General features: G+C 41.9%; 1 protein-coding gene across 2 annotated transcripts; it reads right to left on the bottom strand.

The window, feature by feature from the left end:
• Nucleotides 1-878: 878 nt before the first annotated feature.
• On the bottom strand, nt 879-18,239 carry ska3 (spindle and kinetochore associated complex subunit 3). Of its 2 annotated transcripts, none has more exons than XM_079518890.1 (12): nt 17,942-18,239; nt 14,942-15,003; nt 12,530-12,704; nt 10,697-11,027; nt 10,149-10,385; nt 9,797-9,846; nt 9,130-9,311; nt 8,228-8,428; nt 7,571-7,693; nt 6,416-6,480; nt 5,412-5,545; nt 879-1,362 (listed from the first exon to the last, which is right to left on the bottom strand). In XM_079518890.1, the coding sequence occupies exons 1-12, from the start codon at nt 18,063-18,065 to the stop codon at nt 1,199-1,201; spliced, it is 1,848 nt and encodes a 615-aa protein (XP_079375016.1). In that variant the 5' UTR covers nt 18,066-18,239; the 3' UTR covers nt 879-1,198. The 2 variants fall into 2 exon arrangements, with proteins under 2 accessions (XP_079375016.1, XP_079375015.1); XM_079518889.1 differs by having other exon boundaries at nt 893-1,362; nt 5,412-5,548.
• Nucleotides 18,240-19,620: the final 1,381 nt, after the last annotated feature.

Genomic DNA, 19,620 nt, shown 5'->3' on the forward strand with positions numbered 1-19,620 from the left:
ACCCTCCGAGACAGTGAGTAGGCACAAATGGGTCTGCGCAAGTGCGCATGTGTCAAACCCCAGGATTACCGGGGATATATACCAGTCAATATCAAGAGCCGATAAGACAAGTGGTTCTCAAACATTTTCATGGCAAGGACACCCAAATAGATATTAAGCCACAGACCCCCATTTGAAAATACTTTGGTGCTCATAAGGTTAGATTACCTATTTGTGGGAGATGAATATTGAAGAGAATGAAACCTAAGATGTCATACATTGAGCTAACTTCTAGGTGGTGAAATAGTGAAAATGTTCCCATTTTTACCAGGGACCCACTGAAAACCCCACTATGATGGGGCAAGTGGTTAGGCTGTGCACCACATGGGCTCAAATGCCTTGAGTCCTCCAGCTCGATTCCCTACTCTGCGTCTCCCAGCCTTCCCCCTCACATGTATCTGTATTCTGTACATATTGAATATGGGTGGGGGAAAAAAGGGCTCTGGCACCTACAGTATGAGACGATGGAAAGAGAATCAAGTCTGGAGTTTGCCAGAAAACATAACAGGTAAAAAGTAGGAAAATGTTTTGTGGCCTTATAAACTATGTACTAGTATAATGTACGTTAATTCAGTGGACTGCAAACTTGCAATTAATAAATCAAGCATGGGAACAGTACTATGCAAATGTGAGTTAGATTTATATATCTTCACATGTGATTTAGGACTTCTACAGGCTATTGTCAGGGTTCTTAAATCTTTCTCCTTGAGCTGCAAACATGAAGCCTGCAGTTTTACCTGCAATTGTGTCGACAACAATAACAGTCGATTACAGATTTTAAAATATAAGGCCTTAGGCAACAAATATACAGCATAACATTTTAAAAATGCAAAGCATTACTTAGAAAAATAGTGCTGATCTTAAAACAGTATTGGTACGGTTTCAAGTTAACAAATAATTTGCTGTTCAGTGTTCAAGGTTGAGGGGCATATAATGGAATCATAAAGATCGCTGTACAGCTCACTTTAAGTCCATGGGTGGATGTCATTTTTATTTATTTTTTAAATATTCAAGGCACTGATGCAATTAAATCATTTATTAAATCAGTGACACAACTTTAAAACATCCTAAACAGCATTTAGTATATCATGGACATAGCTTCAAAACCGCCAACAGGAATGAACAATCAACACGTTCAAGAAAGACCCAGTCCAGGTGTTCATTTGGCGACCAGCCTGTATTCCGAGTTCATGCCCACACCTCGCACCTGCTTGAGTCTGTTGAGCTCCGTGAGGCAGAGGAAGTAGACTGGAGCCTTGCTCACAGCAGTGTCTAAATCTGCCATCCTCTTCAGCTCCAACATGCTGAACTCCTCGTTTTCATCTGCAGGGGGCACCAAACACATGGATTATAAGACACTGAACTGAAGACTGAATGGTATGTGTGGAGAAATATGGTTGAGCACATACACAACATCCCATCTCTCTCTCTCTCTCACCACAGAGATATATATATATATGGCTGTCAATGTATAATGACTATAGGTTTCATTCTCCAATATTCATCTCCCAACAATAGGTAATCTAACAAATCTTGTTATGAGCACCAAAATATTTTCAAATGGGGGTCTGTGGCTTAATATCAATTTGGGTGTCCTTGCCATGAAAATGTTAGAACCACCTTTTTTTAACCTTTATTTAACCAGTAAAAACACATTGAGACGGAGACTGAAACAATGGTACACTAACAGTAACCGGGTGCAATAAATTGTGCACAGAGCAAATACACAATGTACATTATAAACAGGAAGAAAAAAAAATATGGGCCTATATGCAAAGGCTAGTACACATATTGTTGCCATGCCACATAAAACGTGTGTGTGTCACACATATACCTACACACAAGGTGTGTGTGTGTATATATATATATAACACACACACACACACACACACACACACACTCGAACTGTCCAGTTCGAATGTGTCCAGATTTCTTTCTTTCGTTTAATACATGTTATTTGTTTATATTTTTTTTCTTTTGTTTTTCAAATGTATTAAAATAATTGTCATATATTGGTCAAAATGTCAGCCATCTGTGGTCTAATGGGGATCAGCCCCATGGTCTCTACCCCATATAGACAGAGGAGCACTGGACTGTCTTTCGTCGTGACATTCCTGCTGTAAACCAACTCCCTGAGGTGAAATTGCTCCGTCACTTGAGATGATGTATCTTTTACAAAGTGACACGCCAGACAATGCACTGTATATTTCACTTCCAACGCAGGTTCGAGCCAGACCCAACTTCAAGGACATGCTGAATGACAAATGGCCGTCAAGGAATCATCAAGGCGCGCATACTCCCAACCTTTTCTGAATGAGTGCCCATTGCTTACTCGAAAATCTTGTGTTTGCGGCCCAACCATCCGATCACTTCACACAGGTCGTCATTTATCAGTATCAATGGAAACCATTTGTTCAAAGAAAAGGAAAAAAAATACTGTGATTGTTTTTAAAATGTATGTTGCTAGATAGCAGCGGTTCCCAAACCTTTTTGGCCATGCACCCCCCGTTACCTCCCGACCTAGCTGATGCACCCCCCACATGGAAATTGCATAAGCTATGGAGACATACATTTCCTTTCTATCCACATATATGAACCTGAATATGGCAATATAATATATGCAGCATAGGCTATATTCTGCATTACTTGCCATATATTGGCATAATATGTTAATATATTTAAAATAAAACCATAGCACCACCATTAGACCTTTCATGTCACGCACCCCCTAGAAGGCGCTCGCGCACCACAAGGGGTGCACTCACCACAGCACCCCCTAGAAGGCGCTCGCGCACCACAAGGGGTGCACGCACCACAGCACCCCCTAGAAGGCGCTCGCGCACCACAAGGGTTTTACGCACCACAGTTTGGGAACCACTGTGCCAGAGTGTCCTCACGGCCTATCAGTGGGCCCCGGCCCACAGGTAATGGGAGTCACAGCCTATCAGTGGGCCCCGGCCCACAGGTAATGGGAGTCACGGCCTATCAGTGGGCCCCGGCCCACAAGTAATGGGAGTTACGGCCTATCAGTGGGCCCCGGCCCACAAGTAATGGGAGTCACGGCCTATCAGTGGGCCCCGGCCCACAGGTAATGGGAGTGTCCTCACGGCCTATCAGTGGGCCCCGGCCCACAGGTAATGGGAGTGTCCTCACGGCCTATCAGTGGGCCCCGGCCCACAGGTAATGGGAGTCGTTGGCATTACGTACACGTCGTAACCGAGTTCATTCAGAGTTGAATGTGTAAATCCTCAGTTACAGGATGGGTTACAGGCAGTGGTGTTTGTTCATCAAGAGAACGTTGTTGCACTCGTTTCTTCACCTCTTTTCCACACATTAAAAAACTTGCATTGCCATATTTCACGTAATGTCCCATACTCATTTCGTATGACGGTGTAGTACGAAAAGTAGCCGGCGTACGAGCTCTAAACGTGTCCCATCTGAGCTTGTCAATCAGCCATTTTCATATATACATGGTACAAAGGTTCTTTTGTCCGTTTCCTGAAAAAATGAATGGTTTTGAACATACATGGTTTCCACTTTCCAGTGGTGGAAAGTAACTAAGTACATTTACTCAAGTATTGTACTTAAGTAACATTGAGGTACTTTTACTTTCCTAGTGGAGTGGGCAATTTCCAATACTTTATACTGTACATCTCGGATCCAAATATTGGACTTTTACTCAATTACATTTATTTGAAAACTTTAGTTACTAGTTACTTTGTATTTGTATTATAAAACTCACATTAACAATTCTGCCCAATATACATTTCGGCCCACAAGCTCACAATGCGACGCATTGTGAGCTTGTGGATCTGCCATTTTCAAAATATTTGTATACATTTGAAAACTTGAAATGGGACATTCAGCATAATGAGTGCTTTTACTTTTTAAGCCAATACTTTTGTACTTTTAATCAAGTACATTTTGAATGCCAGACTTACTTGTAACAGAGCTGTTCTACATTACAGTATTGATACATTTACTTAAGTAAAGAAGTACTTTAGATTCCCGCTGGGGACGCTGTGGGCATTGGGGGCGTGTTCCCTCCTCCGCGTCATCAGTGCCCATACCCGAGGCGGGGTTGGCGAAAGGGCCTTTCTGTGTGGAGTTTGCATGTTCTCCCTGTGTCCCCTAGGGTAGGTATACCCTCACAAAAAACATGCCGTAATCCTGGTCTCTAAAACTACCTCCCCTGGCCAGCCGGGGCGCCCGATAGAGGGGAAAGGAACTGGTCGGAATAACGTGTTCCTATCTAATTACATTAGATAATTGACACTGGGTGAACAAATGGGTTGCAAAATCGTGGGATAAAAACATTTAGAAAAAAAAATAAGTACTTTTTCTACCACTCCTGCGCGGCAGAAATGGAATGCTTGAATCCAGCGCTTAATGAGGCCACATTGGTTTACAGCGTTTGAATGTAGTTGATAACTGTAACACAGCCCTGGGTGTCAACTTACTCTTAGGTCAATCTTATGTTGCCACTTAAGCTGGATCCTTTTCAAGTAATGCATTGAATAAAACACATTGGAAAAGATACTGAATGTATTCAGCTTTCATGGGCCGTCTCTGCCACATTTAGATAAACGTTGCCAGACTTGCCACAGTGGACAGTGACAAATTGCTAATTACACACAGTATGCATGGAGGAATGGACAAAACCACGCAAATGGGATAATTAACAGCATTCCTGTAAAGTGTATGGGTCACATTGTAGAGCCTGGCACTAACTAATGCTGCCATGGTTAAGGGGTTATATTCCCAGTGAGACCCATCCATACCAAAGCGCTTTGTCCAAAAGCCACTTCACTTTTTAATGGCATTACACGAAATGTGTGTAATCGTGCGAGTGTGCCGCCAGCTGTTGCTGTAAAAGAACATCCGTCCTTGGACAACATTCTCTTGATAAATGGCTTGTGTCTCTGGAGCCACTGTCCCTGTGTCTCCCTCTCACCAACTAATCTGTCTCTGTCTTATAGAGAATGGGCTGGCCTGTCTGTGGAAAGTAGGAGATATTGTGTAGTGGTTAAGACACCTAAAAGCCTAGACTAGCTCAGACTGACGATTCACATGGAGAGGAAACTGTTTTAAGCCTGATTCATACTTGCATTGTGAGCTTGTAGGTCTGCTATTTTCGGCATGCCACACCATCATATGAAGGAGCACACATTTAAGAATGAAAACGTTGCGGAGAGAAATAAACATGGAATTTGTATTTATTCCTAGATCAGTGGTGCTCAAACCTTTTAATTTCAACGACGCCCAATCGCCCATAACTCAAGAGTGAGATCTCCGAATATATCCACACCTAAATGTGTCGATTTGCTTTGATATTGGGCAGAAAACAGCACGCCAGACAAGTTCCAACTAACCGTGTTGTGAGTCAGCAGCAGCTTGGTTGAGCTTTTGGACGGCCTGGTTGAGGCTGGACAGAGGCATCTGACGAAGGTAGCTGGGCAGGCGCTGGAACTCAGCCTGCGTCACCTCGGATATGACCTTCATGGTTCTTCTGGAACAACATTACAAACAAGCCCAAACACACTCGTTTGTAGTACTATAAGTTGTGTAAGGAAGGACATCAACATGTTTAGCACAGCAATTTTATAAATACATTTGTTTGTTTTTTTTGCCATTTTTAACCCTGACCCTAAATCCTGAGTTGTACTTAGTTGTGCGCCGGTGTTGCACACTGAAAATAATACCTAGTAACCTCTAAATGTAATTCTAAGCACCACCTGACCATTTTTCCTAACTGTAAACCTAATCTAAAAATATTTCTGAACCATAAAAGCAACCATTTCTCTTGTGAGGACCGGGAAAGATGTCCTCACAAAACAGTCCATTTGTCAAATTCCACAATACTTGAGGGGACATTTGTCCCTCACAAATATACACACAGATCCTGAATAGAAAATGTGTGTATGAAATGCTCCCTGGGTATGTGCCTGGAAGAGCTCTTAGATCCTCGGGAACTGGTCTTTTAGAGGTTCCTAAGACTAGACCAAAAACTAAAAGGCATGGAGAAGCAGCCTTTAGCTATTACGGTCCTATAATGTGGAACAGCCTGCCTGTAAACCTGCGGCTCTCAGAATCCACGGACATTTAAAAAAAACAAAAACTTAAGACATACCTTTTTAGCATTGCTTTTAATTAGGTCATATCATTATCCTTGTCTTAGGTTTATTTGTAATGTTTTCCAATGTTTTATTTTCCCTTCTTTGTTTTTTCCATTCCCTTTAATGTATTTTATATTTGTAAATCTGTGAAGCACATTGGGTTGCACTTGCTGTATGAAATGTGCTATACAAATAAAGTTTTGATTGATTGATTGATTGATAAATTAGTTATTTTCTTTTTTTTGTGTTGCAGATTTTACCTGTTTTCCTTTCCTGGGGGTCTGTGGTTTGGCAACACTACTGCCGTTTGCCGTTCCAGCATATGCTGAGGTATGAAAGAAATTGACCAAATTAATTCATAGGAAAAAAAAATCTTTTGTGTGTGCAATGCCTTTCTGAAGAAAACCATTTCATTTACAACTCCATGAAATTCAAGTATTTTTGTATTCCTCCAATATATGGATTACTTCATGAATACATACCTTTAGACTAAATAGTGGTTTTCTTGCATACAATCTGTATATTTTCATAGGCAAAATATGAAGTATAGCTATATCAGAACAAGGCCACTGCAAAGCCTTGCTAAGAAAAACTGCTGAACTCAGCAGTGTTAAACAATTTCACGTTTTTTTAGAGTCAGGTGCTTGATCAAAAAACATTTGCAAAGGCTGACTACTATGCACGCTATAAAAAGAAAGGTGCAACGATTGTGCAGGAGGAGAATGTGCTTCAATGACATTTTTAAAAGCATGTCTGTCTGAGGTATTCCTTGATGGCTTTAAATAATAAAGTAGACAAAAGTATAGAGGTAGCCTTGGAGACACAGTAAACGCTTTTTAAAGACATTTTCTAAACAAGGTTACAAGGTGCTTCAAATCCAGGGTAGATCAGGAAAGTTAGCTTTAAGAATGAATCACCATGCCTGCTACGCTCCACAACGGATACCTTCTATAAAATATGGGACCCATATTTGAGATTTGTTGGCCCTCAGTTAGCTACCACCTTGACCATAGGGTTCCTGGACAGAAGAGATACCACTGACCTTGATGGATAAATGTATGCATGTTATGTATGGAATATATGCATATATCTTTTATTTTCTTTAATTTTCTCTGGAGTTGTTAACCCATCTAGACTTTCAAGCACCAAACTTAATGTGTCCATATTTGTATATTATTTTTGTATTTTATTTTTTGGTTCGATGTAGGTAATGGGTATGTTTATAACTGTGTCTTTTGTTCCACAACGTGTCTGAGCTGAGCTGTCTGTTTTGTTTTGTTTTGTTTTTGTTTGTTTTTTCCTGTCTTGTCTTTGTCATAAAATGGAAAAATCAATAAAAATATTATTGAAAAAAAAAAGAATGAATCACCAAAGGTTCATGAATACATGAGATGTGGCCTGAATGGCAGACTTACATGAATGTTGGTCAGTGTCTCAGAGCTGAGGTCTGGCATCATGGGGCTCTTCATGGGATCGTCCAGCTTCAGACTGGGAACACTGGGCTCCATCGGCTCCGTTTGCCCACTTACAACACCCCTCTGCAGGGACCACAGGAAGGATGAGGGTGAGAAAGACAAATGAACAAAGAAACAAAGTGAAAAAACTACTAAGGCCCCGTTTAGACTGCAGTCACATCCAGTCAAATCTGATTCAAATCTGATCTTTTGGCCCAACCAACCGTTCACACTGCATTTGCAAGTGACCAGATCTGATCTGTCACAGATCTGTGTGACTGGCAGCCAAATCCAGCCTGAATCAGATCTGTGCCGCATCCAGATTGGAATCTGATTTGTTTAAACAAGTCTAAACACAAACAAGTCACATGCAAGTCACATGGAATCTGATCAGGTTGTTGCATTCAGACTGAGACGGATCTCCTCAAATCAGATTTGAAACCACCTTTGAATGTGACTCAAGTCACATTTTTGTAAAAATCGGATACCATGTGACCTGTCTGCATTTAGACAAAACAAAATCAGATTTCAATCTGGATGTGGCACAGATCTGATTCAGGCTAGATTTGGCTGCCAGTGTAAATGGGGCCATTTCAGTCAAATGTGACGCGTTCTTACACTTCCTGAAAGCTGTAGCCACAAATCAGACTCGAGGACGGGCGTCTCGGGCGTACGCACATAGTCGTCGAGTGACATTTCTGGAACGTCGTACTCCCAGGCTCGTTGGCCGGGCTTTGTGCGGTTGGCAGGCGTGGGAAGATCCCAGTCACGCTTTCCACCATCTGCTGGGACGCTGGTGACCCCGGTGTGTTTCTCACCCTGGGAACCAAAGTACAACGCTCATTCAAACCAACAAGCAAAAGGAAATTTGAAACATTGTAAAATCCTCAAGTGTTAAATGAACGGTGAGTGTCCAAACGGAACCAAATGTGACCAGGTCTGGCAAATAGGGCCTCATCTCGACCAGAGTCATTTTTCAGTTTTTTACAGATTATTAAAGTACAGAATGTAAGCTTTCATATGATGTATCATTCAATGAAATTGGAAAATATTTGAAGGAGATGTGCCGTTTTACCCAAAGCTGAGAAAATCCCCTTTGAATGTTCACAACATTTCAACACCTAGAGCTGGCTAGCCTACTTTGACTTATAAATGTATACATTTAATTTGCCCAAATCAATAATCTGTTGGAATGAAAACTTTCTTCAACATTCAAGCTGTGTTAATGTTAATATAAAAAAAAAAGAAAATCACAAAAATTTGCCTTTTCATTATAGGCGAGATGAGGACCATTTTGCTAGACCTGGTCACAAATGGTTGTACACACCAGCGTTGGGAGACCTGCAAGGGTCCAAATGGACCCAAACCCGACATTGACAACCAGTGGGCTTACAGACAAATGCACACACGCGTGCTTTATGCACTCGTTTCATTCTCATGGTTTTCATCGTTCTGTAGAGAGCACTTTGTAACCTCGTTTGAAAAAAGCTCAACACAAATAAACCCATTATCATTTATACCAAGCCGAGCGCTCTGTTCAGGTAGGCCTGGGGGACCTCAGGAGACTTCAGGGGCATGCTGAGGGCCTGCTTCTTTAGGAAAGGGCTCTCCTCCGGTGGTGGTGGTGAAGAGGTGCGTGCATACGCTCCTTTGCTCCGGATACGTGGGACCGAAGGGTTAGGAGATAGAAACATTCCATCTACTGGAGAGAACAAAGACAACACCACAAGAGCAAGTTCAACACGGTCTGTCCCAAATGGATTGGATTAGTGTCTCATAATACAATACACGTGTTGTTAACCATCATCTAGCACAGGGGTTCTCTACGTTTCTGGCTGGGGACCCCCGGAAATGCTTTGGCCATGTCTCACAAAAGGTTGTAGCAGCTACAAGCTAGCTCCTGAGAAATTGTGCTTGAGCAAGGCATTGAAACCGTACCCGTTTAATGGACCCTCTTCACAGCAACATTCAGCCATGTTTACCTGTCAAAATGGCTGCTGTGAAAGGGTTATAGACTAGAGTACAATTGGCTTAAAAGTGGCCAAAAGTTTAAGATGAAGATGTACAGAAGGAGATGCCGACCCCAGGAGGAGTTCTGCTACTTTGGTGGCAGCTAAAGGGGGTCCGAATTAAAGACAAGAATAAAGACGTAAATCTCAATGTAATTGTAAGTCTCAATTGTCATACCAGGTAAAGCCGAGCCATCAGTCCCAGGATGGAGTGCAGAAACAGTTGAGCTGCACACGACAGAAGAACTTCTTTTACTTCATTTTGCAACACAATAATACACCAATGAAGAGTAAAACTGTGATTATCCGGTGATCGCGATTGGAACATTGGCCTTTTCTAGTACAAGGATTGGCCAATTTTAGCTCGCTAGCATTAACGCTAATAATTTAGCATTCAAAATGGAACCCAAAAACGGACACGCGTCATACTAAAACAGATTTTGATCCGGTGGCACCCCAAGCACCACCACTTTCGTCCACCAGGTGGCAGTCAATGTGTTAATTGCCCATGCCTAGTATACCAAGCTTACCTCCCAGCAGCCTGTAGCTCCACGTCTTTGCGCTGCAGATCCATGGTGAAGTCATTGTTCAGACACATGGTGTGCTCAGACAGGCCGAAGTACGGCGCCTGGGGGGTGCGCATCTCGTCGTCGTCGTCGTCCATGCGCAGCGTGCACTTGGGCGTCTGGGGCATGACACCGGACACGTACAGGGAGGGCGGGAAGTACGGCGAGGGGGCCGTGACGTCAGGCCCCTGGAGTCTCTTCCTGAGGCGATATGGTGATAAATATCATATCGTTAGCAAATGTCTCTCAACGATATGCCTTTTCAGAGATATCGTATATATATCGTGATACCTTAATTTATACTTTTGTAGAACGACGGTTTCATTAGACAAAATAGACCAAAAAAGTATTTGTCTAAATGTTCTGTTACTCCTTTTTCTTTTAGTTAACTTGTAGGTGGTTCTACTGTTACTAAGTAACTTGAACAATAACCCTAAAACCTGCATGAAACAAATATCGTGATAATATATCATTGACAAAATATTATATTTTTCCTTCTCGCCCACACCTACCTGAGGTCCACCTCCGACAGGCCAAAGTCGGAGAACTGAGGAGGGCTGCGTAAATACAGGGAGGAGGCTGCGGCTGCGGCTCCGCCCCGGGCCACCGCCGCTCCGCCGAACTCCGCTTCGCCTGAACCGTCCACAGCTTCCACCATCCTCCTCCTCAGGTTGGCCTCCGACAGGCCGAAGTCGGAGAACTGAGGGGTGCGCTGGAGGTCTGCCGCGGCGGCTGCTGCTGCAGGGTGAGAGTCCTCCTCGTCTCCGACCTTCTCTGCATCTTCAGCTGCTCGTCCCACTTTCTCATCATCAGCATCCTCCTGCTGCTGCTGCTCTGTTCCTCCTTTATTTGTGTACGACAGGGAAATGTGTTAAATGTTAATAGAAAACGTGACGTGTTAAACAAAAAACATGAAATTAAACACGGATGATAAGATAGTTCTGTCAAACAAGTCTATGAAGCTATGACATCTATGAAAAAGTGTCATTTATTTTGTAACACTATTATACGTTGATGTCGGGAGGAAACCTCATAACCTTTTGATTTTCTTTGGCATAAATCAGTGCTATTGAACACCCTTTACGTCTGTGTGTTGTTTAGAAAATATTGAACCAATGGAAAGTAGTAAAAAGTGCTTTGGCGTGGACAAAACTATATTGGACCCACAAAATGTCTGCTAAAGCAACTAACTTCACCACCTCTCCACCTCTCATGGAAGTAATTGACAATATATAAAGTTACAACACCAACTTTGATGAGGCTGTATTGCTTTGTTTGAAAATATAAGGTTTTCTTAATTTCCTGAAAAGATTATATTTTTAATTTCCTGAAAAATTTACATTTTGGAGTTATGAGGTTTCCTCCCGACAGCAGAGATATATAAAATGTAGTGGGGGGGTCCTTGTTTCATCTCTCTATCAGCTAAGGGGTTGAACAAATGATTGAAGACTGGCCCGTTCTAGAGCCCTGCATCAGGACTCCCGAAGGACCTTTTGGAGACGCAAGTGACCTTTTGGAGACAGCAAGTGCTGTGGGAGCACAGCACCACAGCGGGTGGGTTTTAAATACTGTGTGGAGGGTACAATACAGTTGGCTAATATCTCTCTATGTCCTTGACTCCTTCCCTACAGTAAAAACAGGCTTCATGTTTGATAACAAGCAGTGACACATATATTAAATGGTTTTGCAGTAAAAAATGACCAATGTCCATCTTATTTTCTTAGTGCACATCTCTCTTCTCTTAACCACTTAAACCCCATTTAAAATGTTGCAGATCTACAAGCTCACAAATTCAGTTTGTAGATTTGCCTCTTTTTTATTTTTTATTACTTGGCCTATAGAGCTTTGCAGTCCCGCTACCGACGAGAGGCCCGGAAAATAGTTCCCCGTTCATTTTCCCCATATACTTTTCAAAAAGTATTCATATAAAGACGTTTATGCCGCGGACAAAGCCAACTCGGCTCGTGACAAATCATGACAATAAACACAATGTTTTGGGCCGATCAAATAATTAGAAAGAAGGAAAAAAAGGCAGGATACAACACTTTTTGCTTTGTTTTTCTTCTTACAAATCCAAAAACATTGTGTTTTATTGTCATGATTTGTCACGAGCCGAGTTGGCTTTGTCCGCAACGTAAACTTCTTTAAATAAATACTGTTTGAAAAGTCTATGGGGAAAATGAACGGGGAGTTCTCTTCCGGGGCTCTCGTCGTCATGAAAGGGGGCAGGACTGCGATGCTCTATAATGGCATGGCCAAAATGGAGACACAATGTTGAAAGTTGTCTGTGACATCTCTGCATAGTTCACTACTAAATCCCACCGGCTATACCCTCTTTTACTTACTTAGTGTTTTCTGCTGGTTCTGGGGAGCCTCGTGGTAGCCGTAGTTCTCACAATGTTTTCGAATGGTCTCCATGTCTTCACCAACTTTCCGTTTCATCACCGCGCATGCATCAAGGAAGCGGTCCACCTCCGTCACCCTCTGCCTCTGTTGCTTCAGGTCAGCCTCCACCTGAGACTGTTATGAAAGCATTACGAATCAATCACCCTCCGCCTCTGTTGCTTCAGGGGTCAGCCTCCACCTCAGACTGCATTATCACTGGCACTGTGGTTCCACTCACTGTCCGTGGTGGAAAGTAACTAAGTACAAAGTACGTACTTAAGTATAACATTGAGGTATTTGTACTTTAAATTGTACACATTTTTCCAATACTCTTACGTCTACTCCATTACATCTCGGATGCAAATATTGTAATGAATTGCATTTTTATAATGAATTGCATTTTTGTAGCGCTTTTCCAAGTGCTCAAAAGCGCTTTACAATGGTTCATTCATTCATACATTGGGAGGTGAAGCGGCGAACAGTCGACACCAGCGTCCTCACTTCCTACATTCACACACCAATGGTGGCGAGCTCACACTGACCGACTCATTTGAGGTAATGTAGGGTTCAGTGTCTTGCCCAAGGACACTTCGACATGTGGACAGGAGGAGCCGGGATTCGAACCGCCGACCCAGGGATCATTGGACGACCTGCTCTACCTTCTGAGCCACAGCCGCCCCATTGTACTTTTACTCCACTACATTTATTTGAAAACTTTAGTTACTAGTTGTAGATTTTGATTATTATTACAAACATACATTTACCACGTAAGCATTATTTACATTTCATCCATTTGAAAATAGACGATCTACATCTATATATCTGCTATTTTCAAAAAGATTTTCAAAAACAATAGTAAACAACAAAAAAAGTAGTATCGTAAAGTAATAGCAATAGGATTCAAAATACAAAAAAAATGCAATTTAAAGTCTGGTCGTTTGCACTTGGGCGGTCTGAGATTTGCATAATGTATTATTAGCAAATGACTTGATTACTTATGAATTGCTAATTGCTCATTAAGGTTCTGTTACATGACTCTCTTTGACCTACATGAACACAATCTGAATTAATTAGTATCACTACACCTGTGTTTATTCTATTTAATGTCAAAATGGCTGCTTAGAGGTTAACGGGTAGAATGACAAACCAAGACCGATGTTGTAGTCCACTGCCCAATAAAAAACTACAGCAGGGCCAAAACATGGCAGGCTGCATTAAACAGACCATACACTGATGCAAGACAGTGTTTTGCAACCGGGGGTCCTAGCCCCACTTGAGGCCTTGTTCGTTTGCAGGTAGCCCAACATGGGCTGCCCAAGATTTTACACCCACATATAACATCATTCTGAAGCACACCATAACATTGTAAAAAGATGTATTTACATATGTAAGAAGAAAAAGTTGGAAACATATACAGTAGGCCTACTCCCAAACACATTCCTGTTCCAATCATGCCTGCCCATTTATTTGTGTCATCACTTAAATTTCATTAGTTTATCCTGCATGAGTTCTGAGTGGAGATTGAGACTCTGTTACAAATTCTCTCCTTTGGCAATAAAACACGAATGACTCAGCCATAATTGCCAGCTGCAGCAAGCTCTCGTTTATGAGCATCACAGCTTCATGTTGCAGTGTTCAGAGTCTGCAGCCAATACGGCTTCACGTTATGGCGTTCAGAGTATGCAGTCAATACGGCTTCACGTTGCGGTGTTCCGAGTATGCAGCCAATACGGCTTCACGTTGCCGTGTTCAGAGTCTGCAGCCAATACGGCTTCACGTTGCAGTTTTCAGAGTCTGCAGCCAATACGGCTTCACGTTATGGCGTTCAGAGTATGCAGCCAATACGGCTTCACGTTGCAGTGTTCAGAGTATGCAGCCAATACGGCTTCACGTTATGGCGTTCCGAGTATGCAGCCAATACGGCTTCACGTTATGGCGTTCAGAGTATGCAGCCAATACGGCTTCACGTTGCAGTGTTCAGAGTCTGCAGCCAATACGGCTTCACGTTATGGCGTTCCGAGTATGCAGCCAATATGGCTTCACGTTGCGGCGTTCCCAATATGAGGTCTAAACCACACCGCTGCAACTCCTTGCAACAAAACAAACCACACCAATGCAACTCCTCCTTGCAACATGCCATCGGGAATAATGGTTGCAAGTAGTTGCATGTTGCAAGGAGTTGCATGGCGACCCTCTGGTGTGGTTAGGGCTTAAATTATGCCGTTCAGAGTCAGACTATGGGTTTTATGGGTAAGTCTCCCATCCCAGCCAATCATGAAAAAGTGTCCACTATGGTCACCAATAGAGGTGCATGTAAATGTTGTCCAGATGCTTTTCAAGCAGCTGGCAAAAGCAAAAAAAGGAACACCTACCTTAAATTCCTTAACTTCAGAGCTCAGCTCATAACACACCCGCATGGCTCTCTGCGTCTTTTCTGAGGGAATAAACACATGTTGAGTTTAATCAGGATCAATCAAGATTAGTACTAGATTAGTACTAGTCACTAGTTTTAAAGTAGTTGTGAAGTTTTCCTGGAGCTCCCACTTCAGCCATATACATTTCATGCCTTTTGAAAATAGCCGCTCTGCAAGCTCACAATGCGTCACGATACGATACATTGTGAACTTGTAGATCTGAGATTACTTTTCAAGAACTAGGTCTACGCAGCAGCATAGATAACAGTAGAATAATTATACAAATGTAAAAAGATGAAAGAAAGGAAGAGTGTGCAAAAGAGAGCAAGGAGAGAATAAAACAGATTCAAGATCGAGCACCATCAAATGTACAGTAATCTTTTCTTGCTATAATACCAGCAGCATTTTAATTGTTTACCCAGACACCCATTTAGCTGCCACCTAGCCTCAATCGATACCCAGGCTTTCATTTTCGTCTGCCACCTAACTTTGTGCAAGCAGCTTCACAGTGCATTTCTCATTCTTGACAGTTCGTTCTAGCCTAAAATTTAGACTCGTCTCGGACTCGTACATGCATCGATTCTGACATTTTCAAATAATCTATGTCAGAAACGATAAATACTAGTCTACGAGTCTAAAATGTAGGCTAAGTTTGTTCATGTACCTGATTGATTGTACTTATTTTGATATATTTTGTACTTTTACTCAAGGATTTTTACTTGTAACAACTAACAACAGCATTTCTACATTGCAGAGACGTCAAAGATAGTAAAGAGATGGAAGATGGTAGGCCTATACACAAAGTTGTAGTTTTTTGCTAAACATAGATAGTGGATTGATGGAAGATTGTGTACACTGCCCTAATAAAACGGTTTCCGAGGCTAACACTGCCCGAGTTCAGTGCATTCAGTGCTTGCTTTGACTACAGAGTGACGTAACAAACCGGCCAAGTTATGCCGCCGTCGGCCTGAATGTCAACCATCTCGTCACCTTATTAACTAACATTTTCGGTACTTTCTCCACCACTCGACATTCATCATGTTGTTGAAGTTGTTTAGTGTTTACAGACAGTGTCATCACTCGAAGTGTATATTTGTACGTGAATTGTCTAAATGTTCTGATGAATTGAAAATGGTGGACCCTGTTGTAACTGTGGCAGGATGGGCGGGGAGTTCCCACGCTGTCACAGCCCATCCCCCACCCACTCATCAGTGGCTGATTGATGTCAGTATAAATGCAGCTGATTGATGTCAGTATAAATGCAGTGTGTTTCCCTGTTGCTGGTCAGCTGGTTGTCTCTCATTGTGGCTGCCACACCATGCTTGGTCAGCTGGTGTGTCTGACAGATGACAGCGCTCGGTTTGCACATCGGTGCAGCCTCGGGGCTACACCTGACTCACTCCTGCTGGAGTCCTGCTTGGCGTGTGGTGAAACAACACCACGCCACCCAGTTGTCCTCTTACCTGGCTACCGCCGCAGTGAGCACAACGACACGACAGTGTGCTCACAGCAGCAAGATTCGTGAGTTGCTGTGATAGGAGAAGGATATCAAACGGAACACAACCACCCTAAAGACTAATCATTGTGTATATTCCTGCACTATACCTGCATCCAGTGACCTTGGTACAATATAGAAATTGATCTATTGAAGATTCTGACGTTCAAATGTACATATTCTTTGTTTTGATTGTATTGCTGTATTGTGCTTTCTGCTTTGGCAATGTAAACGTATGTTTTCTCATGCCAATAAAGCCCATTGAATTGAATTGTGTTGGCCTCATTAAGGCCAGGCCAGCACCACAGACCACACCTGCTGCTTTGCTGGGGTTTACCTTTGGAATAGAGAATCATCTCCTGTATTGTCTGATGCCCCTTAAATCCACTCAATCCCAGTCACAACCGCTGTTGTGAGAGAGCACCCACGCGGCTACAAATTCTCTCCTCTGGGTTGTTTGTCCCCTCTGAGGGCCTTGGTTTATTGTAAACCGTTATGATTGGGTTTCAGTAATTGTTTATTCTATATATTGTATTCACCATTATACTGGCTGATATATAGTATATGCTATATAATATATATGTGTGTATTGTATTCTATATCCTTGTAACTTGGATGCAACTAGGCCGTAGGCCAACAACCCTCTGATTAGAAGGGATACTGTAATCTTAAATAGCCTACCTTCTAGTGTGAAGTGCTGATTTAATATATATTCTCATTACAGGACCGGTGCTGGGGATAAGGTACATTGGAGCAGTTGACAGCCGTCCAGGGGTGGTAGTAATGTCCTACTAATGCAGATGTCTCTGCATTATGCACTTTATAGTCTCTAGCAATCCCTGTGGAATGCCATCTATTTTTATGGTTGAACTTGAACAATGAAATGTCTTAATGATGAATTGATAACTGCACTGCATAATATTGCTGAATGATGATTTTGTACTTTTGGTTACACACGTTTCTGCCTGCCTTTATATACGAATCTGTGTGGTGGAGGAGTCATTAAGTGCTCCGGGTGTTCTTAGTAAATATCTCCTGGGGCGCAATTCCCCAGGTGGCGTATAGTTGGCTACCGGTATATAGGTTAATCCATATATCACACCCTGTCACATAAACAATTGTAATGCTTTATCAGTGGGTCGTCCACACACAGTAACACTAACAGTCTTTGTATTGAATGAGTTGTTGTGCTTTCATGTGAAATGTACCCATTCTGCAAACTGTTAAATACTTCAATCAATGATCATGAATTCCTGTTCTGTTCTTTGACTATATATAAGTGTCTATTTGTACGTCTCTAAATGTTTTGATGAATTGAACAAGGTGGACCCTCTTGTAAACAAGTGTAATGCTTATTTGTCCACTCACAGTTAACAGTCTTTGTATTGAGTTTGTGCTTGAAATGTACTGTAATTCTGCTAATTGCTAAACTGTTAATAAATATTTCAATGAATCAAACTCACCGTCATCATCATCGTCGTTGCGGGAATCATAAGCTCTCTGAAGCTCTGCGCTTCGCGTCTCAAGGTTCACCGCAACCTTTCTGAGCTTAGCGAAGAAGCGAGACGTGGGGTGACTGGGGTCCATGTCTGTTTGTTTGCGTCCAACAAATACAGAAAATGTCAACTATTAAACTGTACAGTGTTCACCCTAGTCTGTCCGTCTCTGGGGCATAGAGTATTCTGGGTGGGGAGGGAGAAACGCTTTTTTCGAATGAGGCGCCGTTTCGTTTTGTGTACCTCCGGTTTGTTGTTGCTGTAAGCAATGTTGCCAGAGTTTTGTGCAACAGAAATAAGCGACCAGGTATATGAAAACGAGTCCCAAATGCAGCCAGCTACTCCACAAATGAGCAATTTAAATCTAATACCGTATTCATCTGATAATTTCCAGAGAAAACGTGTGGTTTTAATATCTATATATATATTAAAATTAAAATAATTTAACACAACGTTTCTGTCACAAAAAATAAAAATATCTTCAGATGGGGTCTGCGGACAATTACACGGGCGTCCTTCACATGAACATGTTTGAGAACCACTGGTTTAAACAACATTTAGGAAGCAAGCCCAACAAACACATTCATCATCATAAACCCACCACCAATATAATATTTACAACTAGCAACTTTACAAAAAAATAAGCCCAAAGTCGCTTATAATAAACCCACATGGCAACACCGGCTGTAAACCCAACGTATACTTCGTCGCCCAACGGTGTCGTGCCTCGTGCGTCAAAATATCAGAACTACAAGCCCACAGCCTGTGACGAATGCGATTTGCTGTGGGCTTGTAAGTCTGCTGCTTTCGTAAATCCGTTTTTCTTCTTTTCTTTATTTATTATAGCGGAAACAGTTTTATGCCTTTGGTTGACTCGGCTATGCTGCCACTCAACGCTTTGGAGGCGAATTGCAAGAGTAAAGTAAAGTTCATAACTAAACAATAAGTCACAAAGATTATCTCAGTAGTTGGGAAGAAAGTCTCCAGCTATACATTTATTTATTTTCATAAACTTTGTTATTAGGGGTTTTATTCTGTTCTGTGTTTAGTCACTTGACTGAGGTCCGAGGAGGTAGTTGGTCGGTGGAGACATCTTATCACTGATCAGATGTAGATTATTTTGGAGATTGAATAAATACTGAGCACAAAGCATGAAGGTCACCAGTCTCACCACACACACCTGTCCTGAACAGAAGCTACCTGGCTGCAGAACTACTGAGAACTCAGAGGGCCCCACATTCATCCAGAAAGTAGGTAGGCTCGATCATGTGCCATATTTAGATAACTTAAATAGCATTTTATGTAGACATAGCACTCTATAGTGTATACGTATAGTTACATTATATCGATATTCCACTGTTCTTAGCTTACGTATGATTCATGAGGACTATTTTTATGTGGGCATGAGGACTATTTTTATGTATTTGATGTATTACCATGTTTTTGGTCTCACTTACTGTAAATCGCTCTGGATTAAGAGTGTCTGCCAAATTGTAAATTGTATAAATAGTTCTGACTAAATACATGTTTATTTTATTTTTTGTGTGTTACTATGAATACATTTACAGTAGCCTATTATCACTGTCTATGTTTGTGTTTTTTCATAATACTGTATTTTATACTTTGTTTTGTAGGCCTATGGCAAG

This window comes from Electrona antarctica (assembly GCF_951216825.1).
Source record: "Electrona antarctica genome assembly, chromosome: 13".
Taxonomy (NCBI): Eukaryota; Metazoa; Chordata; class Actinopteri; order Myctophiformes; family Myctophidae; genus Electrona; species Electrona antarctica.

What these genes read in the sequence shown, in the direction of transcription:
- ska3 (XM_079518889.1), bottom strand. Translation starts at nt 18,065, where the DNA reads ATGGACCCCAGTCACCCCACGTCTCGCTTCTTCGCTAAGCTCAGAAAG. An exon ending in GAGCTACAGGCTGCTGGGAG is followed by an intron (nt 9,847 to 10,148) that starts GTAAGCTTGGTA and finishes TGTCGTGTGCAG; the next exon opens with CTCAACTGTTTCTGCACTCC. An exon ending in GGCTACAGCTTTCAGGAAGT is followed by an intron (nt 7,694 to 8,227) that starts GTAAGAACGCGT and finishes TGGTCCCTGCAG; the next exon opens with AGGGGTGTTGTAAGTGGGCA.